Genomic DNA, 17,043 nt, shown 5'->3' with positions numbered 1-17,043 from the left:
AAGTAAATAAAAGGACCTCAGTCAAAATTGTACTTGAGTAGTCTACAGCATTGGTTCTCAAAGTGGGGTCCTGGGTGGGGGTCCCCAGCAAAATGTCCTTGACATGAAAAAAGTTTAAACCACTGGGCAAACAGTAGCCTACTTGAGAATTTGGTAGATTAAATCAATTCCTATGACTATATTATCTATACCTACTACTTCCCACCAACTGTGTGTCAAAAGATTATTTCTGAATGGGGGAGAAAATGACGCAGAGGGGGGTGTGGCTTATCCATATGCAAATCACACAACCTGTTTGACTGGGGCGGAGGCGAGTTAAAATCCGACACCCGCATTTCGTCACTCAGCATTCACACTCTGGAGCTACAGGAGAGGACAGACCATACATAGAGACACACATACTGCAGTGCACACACACAGCCACAGCTGTTTCATAGGGACAGACAGACAGACCTACTGCTGCATATTACACCGTTATTACACAAGTTGTTTCTGTTCTTCAGACAGCAGTGATCATCCCCATCTCAGTAGTGTTTTTAGGACGTTGATGTTGTTAATAACATGCCACCCCACATGGATTACTTCCACCACGAGTCCAGGGTGCCCAGTGCCTGTGGCTTCAGCCAGGAGGACGAGCTGCAGAGCGGCTGCATCAACCTCATGCTGGTGGGAGACCCGGCCGTGGGCAAGACCAGCATGATAGTCAGCTACACCTCCAATGGATACCCCGTTGAGTACAAGCAGACGGGCTTTGACGTCTTCTCCGGTGAGTTCTTCATTTATTTATATCAGAATCAGAGTATGGAAATTGTAAAAAAGAAGGAAAGAAAAAAACAACTATCTATAACAGTGGGTTTTCAAACTTTTTCATCTCAAGGACCACCAAAATGATGTGTATTTGGCTGTGGATCCCCATATCAAAAATATTTTGAGCCGGGGATTTAAAATAAATAAATAGCAGATCTATAAGCTCATAGTGCAGCACTTGGTGCGCGCTATGAGCTTGTATATCTGCTATTTTTGAATAGCCAAAGTATAAAAGGTTAAAGTGGTTCAAATGATTGTGACGCTATATTAACTAATTTTGCTGGGGTCCCCAGACCTCACTTTGAGAACCAAAGATCTATAATATCTAGAGCACTGGATCCTTGAGGGGGGTTCCAGCAAATTGAGATTAGTATAGCATCAATCATAAGTTCAACCACTTCAAACCAATGTTATTACTTCGGATATTCCAGCCAATCTACAAGCTCACAACGCATGTAGATCTGCTATTAACCTATCTTTATTATTATTAAAGTTCGGAATAATCTAATTTTAACAACACATCTTATTGGGGCTCCCTGCATGGCACAAAATCTTTTTAAGTAGGGTTCAGCGGCTAAATACATAGATGTCAGTTTAGGAGTCCTTGACATGGAAATATTTGGGAACCACTGAGCTAGAGAAAGTCAAAGTCATACAGAGCATAAATAGTTATTCTTTCTTTTATTTTTATATTTTTAACCATGGCAAATGCAATGACAAGATAGTAGTCTATCCATAACTATTTTAATGAACACATATGTATTAAAACATTAAAATACATGTAACTAATTGAAAACTGTTATAAGTGCAAAAGGAAAAACATCATAAAAGAGCATTTGAATAAAATAGTTCAAGTATGTTAAACATCTATCAGGAGACCAAAGGGGAAGGTAGATGTAATTTTCCCATCCCTTTTGTAGGCTACATATTATAGGCAGACAGTGTTTGTATTTGTTATTGACATGTATTCTTGTGTTAATTGTGTATGCTATGTTGATGAATTGAATACATAGTGACCACAATGGAAACAAGTCCCCAGGACTTTTTTTTGTGTTATCCTTTTAGCTTTAATGTCTTACTGTACCATCATGTGCTGTTTACATTGCTGACTAATAAAGTATGCAATCAATCAAAACCGAGGACAAGAAAAAAAAATCAGTGGCATGCACTGGCAACTTCTAGCAACTGAGTTATAACTTAATAAGGAGATTCCACAGCAGTGTGTGTTCTCTATAGCAGCCAGTGTGACTCTTGTTCTTTGACATAATGACTGGAAGTCTGTGCGTCTCTGACTCATGTCACTGTGTCTCTCCTCCCAACAGGACAGGTTCAAGTGGAAGGAACGCCTGTCAGAGTTCAGCTGCTGGACACTGCTGGACAGGTAAGAAATATTGACACATATTCATCTCCAGATATCACCATAGTCACTCTAACAAGAATGTCGTTACTGTCGGGCAGAGAAACCTCTTATCTCCATATTTTAACTTTGGGTTGTGTTTTTTCCCGTAAATGAACACCCTACTTGATCATACTACAGGCGTCACACAAAAGTATCAAAAGTAGTGAGCTTGTAGATCTGCTACTTTTGCTATTTTTGAATTTGAATCGTGAAAAGTAACAGTTTTGGACATATGAGGTTTCCACCCGACAGAGACGATATTATAGTTTTTTAAAGTTTGTTTAACCACTTTACTTTCAACCTCCCTATTTTTGTTAAAAAATAAGCAAAAATTGCAGATCTGCAATCTCACATCGTGTCGCATTGCGACATTGTATGGCTTTCACTGTAGCAGGACTGGCCCCTCATTATGGATTAATTGATTAATCAGTCAATTCGGACTTAGTCTTTGTTAATTGATTAGCCCCCCCTCATGTACATCTCCTGTAAACTCTAAAGAACCATTTAATTATTCCAGTCCAACTTTCAATAGCCATTATGTATCCAAATCTGAAATCAACACTAGGTCAGTTCTCAACCTCACCAACTTGAGATAGGCTGCTCTCTGTGATTATATGCAGCAAACACTATTTTACATAGTGATTGATTAGATCAATTCCTATGACTGTTAGTCATTTAGTCGAGGACAACCATACACTTATAGTTGGTTTATGCAACAAGCGTCATGTCACTGTGACACAGAAACCCAATGAACCTCTGACTCAGACTGAATCATCTCCGGTTCATGTCACTGTTAGACGTTAGATCAACATCACATGACACTAACCCATCGTTTTCCTCTCTACCTTCGTCCCTCTCCAGGAGGAATTCGACGACTTCCGCTCGCTGTCCTACGCCCACGCCGACGTCTTCCTGCTGTGCTTCAGCGTGGTCAACCCCGCCTCCTTCCACAACGTCACCGACAAGTGGGTGCCCTCGATCCGCGCCCGCAACCCGTCGGCGCCCATCGTGCTCGTGGGCACGCAGTCGGACCTCCTCGCCGACGTCAACGTGCTCATCGAGCTGGACCGCTCCGGCGGCGTGAAGCCCGTGGCCAGCTCGAGGGCCAGGGGCCTGGCGGAAAAGATCCGGGCGGCGGACTACGTGGAGTGCTCCTCGCTGACGCAGAAGAACCTGAAGGAGGCCTTCGACGCCGGCATCTTCGCCGCCATCAAGCACAAGACGCGCAAGGTGAAGAAGAGGCGGTCGTCCGAGAGGAAGGCCAAGGCTTTCTCCCGGTGTAGCTGGAAGAAGTTCTTCTGCTTCGTATGAACTTTGGACCCTCTCTCTCTCGGTGGGAGGTCGTGGACAGAACTTGAGTGATATTTATTGCAGTTGGATCCCAACCTATTTTCCTTGGGGCCCCCGAGGAACATCTGACAAGCGTGCAAGCACGCACGCACGCACTTGTGTTTTTCCAGACATGTTAACCACTTAAGACCTTTCAAAAAGTTTCCACAATAGCCGATTCACAAGCTCACTTGGACATGACGTTGTTGTAGATTGGCTATTTTGGAAACTTTGTGGAAAAATGATTCCTGTTTGAGGACGAGCTGGACTGATATCACACTGAGGACATACAGGCGGACAAGAGGATGGAAGCGAGTTATGATTTTGTGCAACATGTTTTGGACTACCTCCAAAAACAGACGTGGTCCCTCACACGGTCCCTGTGATCTTTGGGGGGGGGGCAAGTCCAGACCCCAGGTTGGGAAACACTGATTTATTGGAGCCAACAACAATCCCCTTCCTCTCGCCTCGCTCCGCTTCATGCAAAAACAGTGACAGAAACGGAAGCGAGCCCCATAGGAGTGGCGGGGGCAGAGATTTGGGTACTTTCAACTGGCCAGCTCTACGGGAGGCAACAGTTGGGATTCTGGGGATTTTTCTCTCTCTCTCCCTATAGCTCTCTCTCTCAGCTGAGTAGTCTGCTGTTGGCACCCGGTCAAGGGTGTCATCTTTCAGCCCTGCAGTGTCAGCTACGTGTTTCACACGCTCGGCTGCTTTGTGTAAACAGACAAAAAACTACGCAACGTCTTGCGTTTGTGATGAAGCAATCAAAAGGCAATACGTCTTCTGTTATGAATCAACTGAAAAGAGACAGTGAGTCGTCGCCGGACTGAGTATCAGCTGAACGAACGCTCTGTCTGTCGGAACGGGGAAACAAACAGTCATGGAAATAATAATATGCTGCGGATTGGCAGGTCTGGTCGGGCTGTCTGTTCTGATGTTGCCTGCAGTGTATTGTGTGTGTGTGTGTGTGTGTGTGAGAGAGAGAGAGAAGAGGCCAAAGCGTGTGATAAGATCGAGGGCAATCGTTTCTTATTGTTCTTCTCTCAGGGCTGGCCTGTTTATGCTCCATTCATATGCAGTAGGAGTCTGAAGTCTCCATTGTAAATGTACTCGGTTCTTACCTGCATGTGAAAGCCTTCCTGGTCAGCATAGAGGGGGCGATTATCACCTGGCCTCTGGCTCTCAATCCACTCACGGCGTTTAACAGCACTGGGAGTTGACATTTAAACCAGTGTTGTTGGGAAAGTTACTCAGGAGGAGTAATAACTTACTAGTTACTTACTACTTCTTATAATAATATTACGTTACTTATGACTTGGTATGACGAGTAACTAGTTACATTACAAGATATATTACTATCTTACTTTCGCACGTACACATTACATCATCATTTCTTTAAAAGAACAGATCTGTTCTTTTTCGCCATGTGACAGACCCCTCTATATGGGGTAGGCATATAGTCTAAAACACATTGTGGTCATTGTAACTCAAAGTTACTTTGATTAATAACTGTAATATTATTACTTGTTTCGGCAAATGTAATAAGTTACATTACAAGTTACTGGAGAAAGTAATATTACAGTAATATATGACTTAGATAGTTTCTACCCAACACTTGCATTTGACACTCGACAGTCATCTTTAACACCCGCCGACACTTAACACCCAACGGACATTTTTAGCAACAAGCGGGGGTCACAGCAGGGGGGCTTTGTGGGCCTACAGATCAGATACAAATACAGTCCCTGCTTCTGATTAATGAGCTGATAGATCAGAGAGACGCTTTATTTGTGAGCTCTCCCCAGTCCGTTCCCGTGGCCTGGAGGTTTGTGTGTGTGAGTGAGTGAGTGGTGGAGGGGTTAATCCCTGGTCTTTTCAGGCCTGACGAATCTACATCTGTAAAGACAGAGACACCGCTGGAGGCTTTGGGTTCCACCCTTGCCGACAATCACCCCCCTACCCCCCCATCCCCCTCCTCCAACTGGCAGGAACCTGGATGACGTTAGCGCCAGGGGTCCATTTGTAACAAAAAACAGAGAGGGGGCATTTTCTTTGCCACTTGAAAAAATACAGAAAACACTTGATAAATAAAAAAATATATATATTAAATTGTGATATAATCAAACTTATCAGACAGTCAACATTTCCCAAAAGGAAAAGGCATGTATTTAATTCAGTCTGATGACCAGAAGCAGGGATAAAACATATCCCCACACATACATTGTATGCCCATACAAAATGACCAGAGACGAGAAGGCCAGGGAGGGAGGGGATATCAAAAGCAGGGGCATCATGGATTTACGCCCCCACCCCCACTCCGCGCCCCCTCCCTCCCAAGCTAATTATAATGCGGGTGTAACGCTCTCCCTTGGCTCATGATGAGCTCAGTAAAGTCCTCTCCATGTGTTTAGAGAGTCGTCTGCTGCTCTGAGCACAAACATGGCCAACGGCCTCTGCCTGGATCTAAACACACTTTTACTAACCTCTGTGTCAGTCACATTTTGTGCATTACTCCAATACTCCCCCCTCCCCCCCAACACACACACACACACACACACACACACACACACACACACACTCAAGTCATCTGTCACCGACACCCGGTTGTGAGACAGCTCTATTGCTCAATGCTTCTTGTGGAAGTGTTACGTATGTATTATACTAAAGCTATTCTGTTTGTTTAAAACAGTCTGTACTATTTTGTAAATGTCTTGTAAATTGTAATTATAATATGTGAGAGGAGATGTGGATATTCGATGCATTTGGTGTATGTTGTGGAGTCTCACAGTCTGACATCAACTTATGCTGTGACTGACTTCTGTGGCGATACATTTATACATGTTGAGAGTGATGGAATATCAATAAATTAAGTATAAAATGATCTGTGCTATTTGTATTATCTATCTGTCTGTCTATCTATCTATCTATCTACGGTACATGCTGTATATCATCCCTGTCGGGTGGAAACCTCATGAAACAAAATAGTTACTTTTCAGGATTCAAAAATCAAAAACATCAAAAGTAGCAGATCCACAAGCTCGAAACGCGGTGCGAAACGGCGCCTTTTGAGCTTGTGGATCTGCTTTTGATGCTTTTGTGTGATACTGTAGTGTGATCAAATAGGGCGTTAATTTACGGGGGGGAAAAACAAAAGTTAGAATAATATGGAGATATGTATGTCGGCTATAATTCACTGGTGACTGCTTAACACTCAGGGAAAACAGGTTGTTTGATTGATTGATTGAATACTTTATTAGTCAGAAACATAAACAGCACATGGTACAGTCAGACATTAAGGCTAAAACGATAACACAAAAAAGTCCTGGGGACATGATTCCATTGTGGTCCTATGTATTCAATTCATCAACAGCTTTTAGCACAGTCATCTTACAATAGTGATAGGGGAGATTGAGCATTATTCTCCACAGGACTCAGTCAGTAGCCCTCCTCACAGCCACCACCACCACGTGTACTATGTTCCCGGTGCCTGGACCCTAAGCAGATGACAAGTGACCGACCCCGCGTGACTGCAGCTGTGAGTGGGTCGACTGTTCCTAATTCATTCCACATGAGTGACGCAGCGCGGTGGCAGTCACGCTGTGACTGATTGGCTGTCACATGAGTGGCCCTTGCGCCGGTGGTGGCATCAGTCACACTGGGGGACTGATGATGATGATGATGGCCGTGTGTGTGATCGAGTCTCTTTAAGAGAAGTGGCAGAACGAAGGACACTGGACCAAAGAGTGAATGGAGCGACTGTATAGGAAGTTTGTTTATCGGGAATCACGTGTGACAATTAATTGCCACGCCTGGTGAGAGACTTCAAATGGGAAATTTACTTTGGCACACGGTTTGCCGTTGGTTCAGAAACCACCACGAGGCACAGGTCTGCCGACGACAAGTTCTGACATTGATCTGCCCTATCAATCAAACTTTATTTATTTATAGCACGAGGCGTTACATCAGATGTAACCATGTGCTTAACGTGAATAGAGGAAACGAGAAGATGTTAAATAAAGAACATGAGTTAAAACAAAAACACAAACAAAACGAATAAACTAAATACAAGTAAACTAATAAGAAAATAAGAAACAGGAGATGACATTGAAAGTACAAGTCAAAATGAAAACACTAGATAAAGCTATTCTAAAAAGATGTGTTTAAAGTTTTGAAGATATCTATACTCTGAGATATACAGAAATTACACTAACTTAAACCCAGTATACTTCGTTGTATGTCATATATTCAAAAGAGCACATCTACAAACTCATTGTGGATTTGATGTTTTTGCAGAATATTCACCTATTATATGACACAAATAGAGAACCTATGGCTTATTTGGTTAAGAGTGAATTTGAAGATAAAATTACACATGCGCACAACCCAGCATACACCCACACACACATCCCAAAGACACAAACACGCTCCAACCCCACACACACAAACACACACTCACACAACGCAACATTAACACACAGACCCTCAAACACTAGAGAACATAATGTTGCAACATGTTTACCATGAGTCGGCCTGCTGTCCCTCTTGAAGGCACTATGTCTGAAACGGCTGTTATCTGTGAGAGAAAACAGACTCGGGCCGATGACCTCTGCATCTGAAGAGAGAGGTCATGACCTCTGACCTTCTGTCATGTGATAGCCTGGACACTAGAGGAGCTACACTCTCAACACAAGAGGTTCAATATGCACCCGAAAAAGATCGGTCTGCGACTTTAGGTCCTATATTTAGGACTTGAGTCCTATTTTGTACACGATGGTGTCGCGCGGTGAAAATAGCCGATCTACACGCTCGCTATGCGTGGCGTTTTTATGCATGGTGAGCAATGACGGTTCCCAATGGAAATCAAAAACAGCGGAGTAGAGTTGAGTCGATTTGAGCCGGTCCCATTCAGTTTCTCTCATGGAACCATTTGGTCCTATGAAAAAGTTGACATGGGTTCTGTGTGGAACTATACACACTATGATACCATGTCTGTAGAATCCTTTTTTTGTAAGAGCACATGTCGCACTTTGACGTGACCTCTAGGCTCAAGATGTCAGACCAGTTACTGACAGACATATCTGTCCAGGTTGCTCTCTGTTTACTCTGGCATAGCCAGACGATCGGAGATCTAGCTCTACCTTTAGTGGTTTACAACCTTTTTAAATCTGAAAAACGCTGATACCACCCCCCGACACGTGTGTGTGTACACACACACACACGCATGCCCACACACACTTTTGTTTTTCACACATGTCAACCACCCTATACTTTTCGTGCAACAAAAACATTTTTTGGGGTAAAAAAAACTTTTTCTGTGTGACAAGTTGTTGACTGATATCACATTGAGAACATACAGGCAGACAGTGGAAGCGAGTTGTTTTTGGACTACCTCCAAACATAACAGACAAGGCCTCACCCCTTAGACAGCGGCAAGGACGACCTCTCTTCACTTCTTGGGCTTTCTTAATGTCTGTCTCTCCTGCACTGTCTCTCTCAGCTTTCCTACTGTCTGTCTCAATAAAATAAAACATTTCAACAGACAGTGGATTGACCACTTAAAAATAGACGCTGGATATGGTAGAAGGAGAGACAGACAGTAGGACAGCTGAGAGGGAGACAGACAGTGTAGGAGAGACAATAGGGAAAGCTGAGAGTGAGACAGTGTACGCAAACACTCACATTTCAGATTAAAGAGACTAATGTTATCAGATCCTTAGACGGGTTGAAGTGAGGTAAAGATTAAAGAGACAACTTTAACCTTGATCCAAGGCTTCGTCATCATATTACGGTTGCTTTGTGAACACAACAATGATCTTTTATCTTCGTAAACTGCTTGAGCTTGTGCTCTATGCGTCAAAGTAAAGGATCTTTAGAATCCTTTAGAAAATGGATGATTTACAAGCTCACAACAACATGTCGGCCCGTGGCGCCGCCGCCGTACGACGAAGTATGAACGGGGCTTTTCCAGGTGAAGATCTAACAGCCCCGAGGGCAGTGACCCCTCGCTAGGGTCAGCGGTCCAGGGGTCGAGAGGGGCCATGAGCTGCCTGGGATCCTCAGTAGAATGTCCGCTCTCTACGGTGCGCTGAGCGCAGCAGGGCGGTTCCTGTTTCAATCCCCCGCTATACTCCTGGCTTCCCGCCGAAGTGTCCTTGAGCAAGACACTGAACCCCTAACTGTGCCCGATGGGCAGGTTGGTGTCTTGTATGGTTTCCTCTGCTGTCGGTGTGTGAATGTGTATGTGAATGTGTGTGTGTGAATGTGTGTGTGAATGGGTGAACTTATTGCACATTGTAAAGCAATTTGGATAAAGGCGCTGTATAAATACAGACCAATAACAATTTACACACACACACACACACACACACGTACGTATGTACTGTACATGCAGACACTAGACACAGAAACCCACACACGCAAACAGGCAGGCAAGATCATATGTGTGCATGCATAAACTCACGTACGCGCGCACTCACACACACACACACACACACACACACACACACACACACACACACACACACACACACACACACACACACACACACACACACACACACACACACACACACACACACACACACACACACACACACACACACACACACACATACACACGCACACACAGTCACACGGTGACAGATACAGTCATTGAGTAATCATAAGGGCCACGTTGGACAGGTTTTTGGTTCCCATGAGTCAAAACACTGTTCCTCCTTCTCCTTTCGGTTAGTCACCTGTCCTCCTTTCTCCTCTCGTGTCCTCTCCTCTCCTCAGTGGTGGAAAGTAACTAAGTACATTTACTTGTGTAAAATGTTGAGGTATTTGTACTTTACTTGAGTATTGCCAATTTCCAATACTTTTACTGCACTACATCTCAGAGGCAAATCAGGCAAATATTGTACTTTTACTCCACTACAATTATTTGAAAACTTTAGCTACAAGTTACTTTGTAGATTTTGATTATTATTACAAAACATACATTACCCACTTCAGCCCTATACATTTCGGACCATTGGAAAATAGCCGATCTGCAAGCTGTGCGACGCATTGGGAGCTTGTAGATCGGCTATTTACATTTGAAAACCTGTGAAATGGGACATTCTGCATAATGAGTACTTTAGTTTCTACTTTTGGTACTTGTCTTTAAGTACATGTTGATACACTTTTGTACTTTTATTGAAGTACATGTTGAATTCCAGACTTTTACATGTAACAGAGTACTTCTTTTAAATTGCAGTATTGATACTTTTACTTGAGTAAAAAAAAATAGAGTACTTTTTCCACCACTGCCTCTCCTCTCCTGTCCTCTCCTCCCCACCCCTCCCATCCGCTCCCCTCCCCACCCCACACTGTCCATACTCCCAGGCTCTCATACTGTGTACAGTCAGGCAGCAGTCAGCAGACTCTTCCTTTAGCAGCTCAGGCTGGCTCCGGGCCAGTTTCACTCTCTCCCTCCCTGGGTTTCAGTGGAAGGCAGAGCTTGGCAGGGAGGCCTGGGAAGCGGCAGGTGCACCGACAGGTCCGCCTGGCCCGGCCGCCCAGGAAGCTTATTGGCTCACTGAGACGTTTCCTCTCCCTGGTCATCCAGAGCGACAGTTAATGCTGTTAAGCCCTGAAGGGAGTAGAGAGAGAGAGAGAGAGAGAGAGAGAGAGAGAGATAGTGGAGGACAAACACACACACACACACACACACACACACACACACACACACACACACACACACACACACACACACACACACACACACACACACACACACACACACACACGTTTGTATAACTATACTTGTGAGGACATTAACATTTTTACAATGACGATTTTACGAATGCCATTCTTACAATTGTTTGGCATTTTTAACTATAAGCAACCTAATGGGGTTACCTGAATCTTTTTCTAATTGTGAATGTGAACGTATTTATCTTTTTTCTAAGATGATTTCTTTGGCTTTTTTATGCCTTCATTGATAGGATAGGTTAGTAGGCTGACAGGAAAAGGGGCGAGAGATGGGGGATGACATGCAGCAAAGACCGTGGGGATCCGGACTCGAACCCGCGACGCGCTGTCAGGATACTTCAGAGCCTAGATCTATTTTCAACCTGACTGATGACTGGGAAAATGGTCCTCAAATTGCTAAAAATGTCCATTTCTCATATTCTACTAGACTTGTGGGGACATTTGGTAATAGTAGTGATACAAACACACATGCACGTGCGTGTGTGCGTGCGTGCGTGCGTGTGTGCGTGCACACAAACACACATACGAACAAAACACTGCTTGCTTATGTTATTCTTTCTTTTTTTCCATCTTTCTTGGCCGACCTGCGTGATTGTGAGACATGTGAGAACTTAGTGAGTCTTTTTGTAGTTGTTTGGCACCGTGGGGATTTATCTACTATTCCAGGTAGATTCTGGTGTTGAATGACCAAACATGAACAGATAAATTCTATCTTTTGATCTTTATAGATTAGAAAACATAAGGCTATATTGTGTTTATATTTCTAAACGTTGTTTAGTGTTATAAAACGACTATGTATATTCATGCAGTCTTTATCTGCTTTTTTGTTTGTTTGTTTGTTTGTTTTTTAGGTTATTTTCAACCTGGCATCCTTATTTTGGGCATGTCAGACAAATGATTCATACGTTTTCAAGTTTACACTAAAATAAAAAACAGCAAAACAAACACTATTTTAGATCTATTTTAGACATGCAGTTTTTCTTATTTTCTCAAATAGGGCTTAACCGCACCATTTAAACCTCTATACCAAAGTGGTTCTCGAACTGGGGGTCAGCACCCCCATGGGGGTCCCCTAATTATTTTGGCGGGGGTCCCCAGATGATTAGCTTAATATGCAACCTTGTTTTCTCACTCAACAGTAAACAAACCAACATACAGTATACGTGTATACAGGGTATCTGTAGGTTTCTAAAGTGACAATTTAAGGACTTTTTTAATACCAAAGTGTCAAACATTACGAAAGAGGCAAACATTGTGAAAATAGCCAACTTACAAGCTCACAAAGAGCCTGTAGTTCGTCTATTTTCACAACATTTATCTGTGGAACCGAGTCAAACAAAATGTAATGCCTCAACCACTACAATTCAAGTGCTTGTCAGGGTGGGGGGTCCCCAGTTCAAATATGATTATTTTGGGGGGTCACGGCCTGAAAAGTTTGAGAACCAGCTCTATATTTAGTGAAAAGGACATGAGTTGGCTCTGTACTTCGTCTGCTCTTGTTTCTTTTTACACCAAATCTCTTTGCCAGAATAAGGAACGTTGGGTGCAATTTGTTAAACGCTAGTTGACCAGAGTACCCCAGGCCACCCTCCCCTTTTCTCTACTTGTAGATCTGCTATTTTTCGCAGAATGTTCACCCCAGAATCGGGAAGCAATATAGGCTTCATGTGTTATACGGTCAAGGCTACTAATGATTAATAACCGTTAACCGTTAGACCTTTACAATTTCCAATGAGCATATAAGGGATCAGACATGATCTAAAATAAGCCGACATGCCAATCAAATCCACCGCAGCGGGCCTGTTTGATTAAGCTCTCTAATCATTTGTGTTCAAGGAGCATAAACTGTGAGTTTCGGCTGCTGTTCCAGTTGTTGCTGAGTGTGACTGTCTGTGACAGCACCTGCCCTGCAGGCAACAACATGAGGCGTTTGTTCTCACAGTAAAAACCGCTGCGTGTGCAGAGTTGCCAGGTAATGCGAGACAAACAAGCAACCAGGTCTAATAATAATGATAATACATTTTATGTATAACACACTTTAAACCTCAAAGTGATACAGACTTAGAGTTTAAAAACATGGCATAAAAAAGCAAAGGCAACCAAACAATTACATGGGACCCTAGGCTAAAGGGTCAAATCAAAAACTAGGTAAAATCAAGGCAAAGAGAAAAAGAAAAAGGCCCAAGATTCTATGAAAACAAGCCCAAGAAGTGCCTCGTATGCGACCACATGTGAGCATCGGCTATTTATTTGAAAATAGCAGATCTACAAGCTCACAACGCGGCACAGCAAAAAATAAAAAAAGTGGAATGTTTTTAACAACACAAATCACCAAGCTTCAACAGCTGTTTATCATTTTGTGACCACGACATGCAGATCTTGTTTGCACAATCTAATTAAGTTGTGGGAGCAACTTCACAGCTCTCGTTCACACAAGTTATTAAGTTGTGGCCAACCCATATATGACGTTACCACAACTTAAAACATTATTCAACATTATGTCCCTTTACGGGTACATGAAAATATTACACGGATACATCCGTGGATACATGAAAATATTTGAGAACCAATGGTTTAAACAACACTAGAAAGCAAGCCCAAATAAGCAACTACACTTTAGAAAAACAAAACAAAAACATCAACCCGCAACCACCAATATTTAAGCAACTTTACAGAAAAACAAGCCCAAAGTTGCTTATAATAAGCGGACATGGCAACACTGTGTGTGTGCTGTACTGTCTGTTGTTTATTATATTACATCCAACTTGCGGTCGATTCATTGCACAAGGGAAGGGGAAACTGATTCCCAACTGTACTATTTATTTGTCAAACAAACTCCCCAAAAAACATGCAAATCAACAGACATGAGCACACAGAAAGGGCTATGTGTGAAAGTCAGTGGTGGGAACTGGGTATGTGTAGATTTTACTCAAGTACTGTACTTAAGTACAAGTTTTATGTACTTTTACTGTACTTGAGAATTTTCAAGTTTTAATACTTTTACTCCACTGTATCTCAGAAGCAAATATTGTACCTTTCTCCACCACAATTATTTGACAGTTTTAGTTACTTTGCAGATTTAGATCAGTAATACAAAACTGGCCAACACTTAAGCCACATTTTATACGGCTATTCAAAAATGTCAGATCTACAAGCTCACAACACATCGGCATGCAATGCGTTGTGAGCTTGTAGATCTTTTTTGAAAGTATTGTGAATGGGCCATAATGATTCATAATCAATTCCAATACTTTTGTACTTTTACTTAAGTAAAAAAAAAAGTGAATACAGGCCTTTTACTTGTAACAGAGTTTTTCTAAATTGTGTATACTGATACTTAAAAAAAGAATCCGAGTTCTCCTTCCACTGGTGTTCTTAAATGTACTTTGTCAAACAAACAAATGACATGAGAACACATATATGATTTGCACATAAGTTGGGTCTCTCTTCAAAACATGGGTAATGCAGTGTGAGTGTCCTATGTATACTGTATGTCAGTTATGATTTATGCCTTATGTCCATGCAGGATCTTGTCTGTTTGTTCTGTGAGAGAGAGCCAATGCCAGGGCAACTTCTGAGGATTTTCTGACGTCAGAGTAAAGAGTCCTGGTTGAGGACTTGAGTGATGGTGGTTCATTTCATGGTTGTGGGTTTGCAATATACACAAGGGCCTTTCATAACCAATGGTGGGAAGTAGCCTAACTAAGCACATCTACCCAAGTAATGTGTTTTAGTACAATTCTAAGTATATAAGAGAAACCTCTTATCTCCATATTCTAACTTTTTGTGTTTCTTCGTAAATTAACGCCCAAAAGTAGCAGATGTACGTTCTTGATGTAAGATGTAAGTAGATCTGCTACTTTTTTTGTTTTTGAATTTGAATCCTGAAAAGTGACAGTTTTGGACGGTAACCGGAACACTCGCCCCCATTCTTTTTGTGGACCTCCCAGTCCCCAGTGGTTCTTGTTTTTTTGTATTAGTTTTACTGAGGATAAGGTTAGGAATTAGTTTAGGGTTAGGCATAGTTTTACTGAGGTTACGTTTAGGAATACGGTTAGGTTTTGGCACCGTTTTACTGATGTTACGTTTATGAATACCTAGACTGAAAGAACGAGCCCAATCATGGTCTTGAAGGGCGGAGCCAAACCCAGGCGCTGGATTCCAGCGCCTGGGTTTGGAGCACTCTGATTGGTTAGGAGATAACAAGGTCCTAAGACCAGCGTTCCTGCAAGGTTCTCCCAGGCTTTTTTTCTTTTGAAACAAAAAAAAGGCACGGATTTCCGAGGCTAATGAATACCTGATGGCGACAGTTCCGAGGTTGCCGGATTTAATCCGGGGTGAGCGTGTTTTGGGGCGAGCGTTCTTGTATCCGTTGTACTTTTTTCACAACTATTTGACGTTTTTAGTTAGGTTACTACTTTGCAGATATAGATTATTAATACAAAACATACACATTATGATGTATTATTATAGATGAATCTACCCAGCAGCATAAAGAAAGTAAAATCAGCCTTTTACTTATGACAGAGTATTTACAATTTAGGCATTTAATTAGCAGTCGCTCTTAATCCAGAACAATTTACTGTAAGCACGGTAAACACATAATGTACATCAAATGCATAGAGACAGCACGGTGCCTCGGTCATCTAGGATCATAGGTAAACCAAGAACCTAGCATCAGTCTAAACAGTATAATATAAAAAAGAAATCATCTGTACATTGAAACTATACAAACTATAGGATGCCAGGTCAACAAATAGACCTGGCATCTGTCTAAATAACATTTGATATAAATTACATTTAAACCTTTGCATAAGACTGCATGGCCATCAAGGCTAGGTCAAGTGCTAAGGGCTATTTGTACAGTTATTTTTTTTTACATAATTAAGCTGTGGCCTACATCTCCAATCTACAAACATGATATAATCACTCCACAATCACCATTGTGGTCAATGGTTTGGCCTTAAAGAAAACATACTTCACGCACGTCAACACCTTTCACTGGACAAAAACAACCATTGTCATTACATGGCATCATGAAATGAAGTCAAAGTGTTGTTTCAGATGCATGGCTGACGCTCTTGATGAGTTGATTAGCACTTCAAAAGCAGCTCAGCCAGACTCACATTACAACAGGGAGGATGATGGGCCTCGGAGGCCATAGACTGATGAGACCTTTCATTCAGCACTCAACACAGTGTCATGTTGATTGTGTTTGAATGAGGAGGAGGGGGACATACATACACACACACACACACACACACACACACACACACACACACACACACACACACACACACACACACACACACACACACACACACACACACACACACACACACACACACACACACACTGGTGCACAATGAACCTCCTTGATGAGCCTGCGTCACCAATAAAGAGATGACATCGTCACCATCTAGTCTGTCTGTCCTAAACATTGATGTAGCTAATAATAATCATCAGTGTTGGACAAAGTACTCAACCCCAGCACTTCAGTCAAGGTAAAGTATAGGCCTACCTATACTTTGCCCACATCAGGGGTCTTCAACAGGGGGTCCGGGACCCCTACAAGCTCACTTGAGCTTGTAGATCGGCTATTTTTGGCAAAGAGGTATAGTTGTAGAGGGAAAAAAGAGCAGTACCAAGTAAACAAAAAAAGTTTAACCTGAAACTATATTTTATACAATATAGAGGGGGTCCCTGCTTCATCTCTCTCTCAGCTAGGGGGTCCTTGGCCTGAAAAGGTTGAAGACCCCTGGCCTACA

At 42.5% G+C, this 17,043-nt stretch overlaps 1 protein-coding gene across 2 annotated transcripts; it reads left to right on the top strand.

Moving 5' to 3' along the window:
- The first annotated feature begins 361 nt into the window (after nucleotides 1-361).
- rhov (ras homolog family member V) lies at nucleotides 362-6,419 on the top strand. 2 transcript variants are annotated; one of them, XR_014602651.1, is made up of 4 exons: nucleotides 362-766; nucleotides 2,130-2,188; nucleotides 3,068-4,841; nucleotides 4,874-6,419. XR_014602651.1 is itself a non-coding variant. In XM_084083532.1 (3 exons), the coding sequence occupies exons 1-3, from the start codon at nucleotides 562-564 to the stop codon at nucleotides 3,515-3,517; spliced, it is 714 nt and encodes a 237-aa protein (XP_083939658.1). In that variant the 5' UTR covers nucleotides 362-561; the 3' UTR covers nucleotides 3,518-6,419. The 2 variants fall into 2 exon arrangements, 1 of the variants encoding a protein (XP_083939658.1); XM_084083532.1 differs by having other exon boundaries at nucleotides 3,068-6,419.
- The last annotated feature ends 10,624 nt before the right edge of the window (nucleotides 6,420-17,043 follow it).

The sequence above is a fragment of the Gymnoscopelus microlampas genome, assembly GCF_963454915.1.
Source record: "Gymnoscopelus microlampas genome assembly, chromosome: 16".
Classification (NCBI taxonomy): Eukaryota; Metazoa; Chordata; class Actinopteri; order Myctophiformes; family Myctophidae; genus Gymnoscopelus; species Gymnoscopelus microlampas.
Note: the sequence above shows the minus strand (reverse complement) of the source record. Positions and strands in the feature narration are given on the sequence as shown.

Coding starts and splice junctions, on each gene's coding strand:
- rhov (XM_084083532.1), top strand. CDS start 562: ATGCCACCCCACATGGATTACTTCCACCACGAGTCCAGGGTGCCCAGT. Junction 767..2,129: donor GGGCTTTGACGTCTTCTCCG/GTGAGTTCTTCA, acceptor TCCTCCCAACAG/GACAGGTTCAAGTGGAAGGA. Junction 2,189..3,067: donor TGCTGGACACTGCTGGACAG/GTAAGAAATATT, acceptor GTCCCTCTCCAG/GAGGAATTCGACGACTTCCG.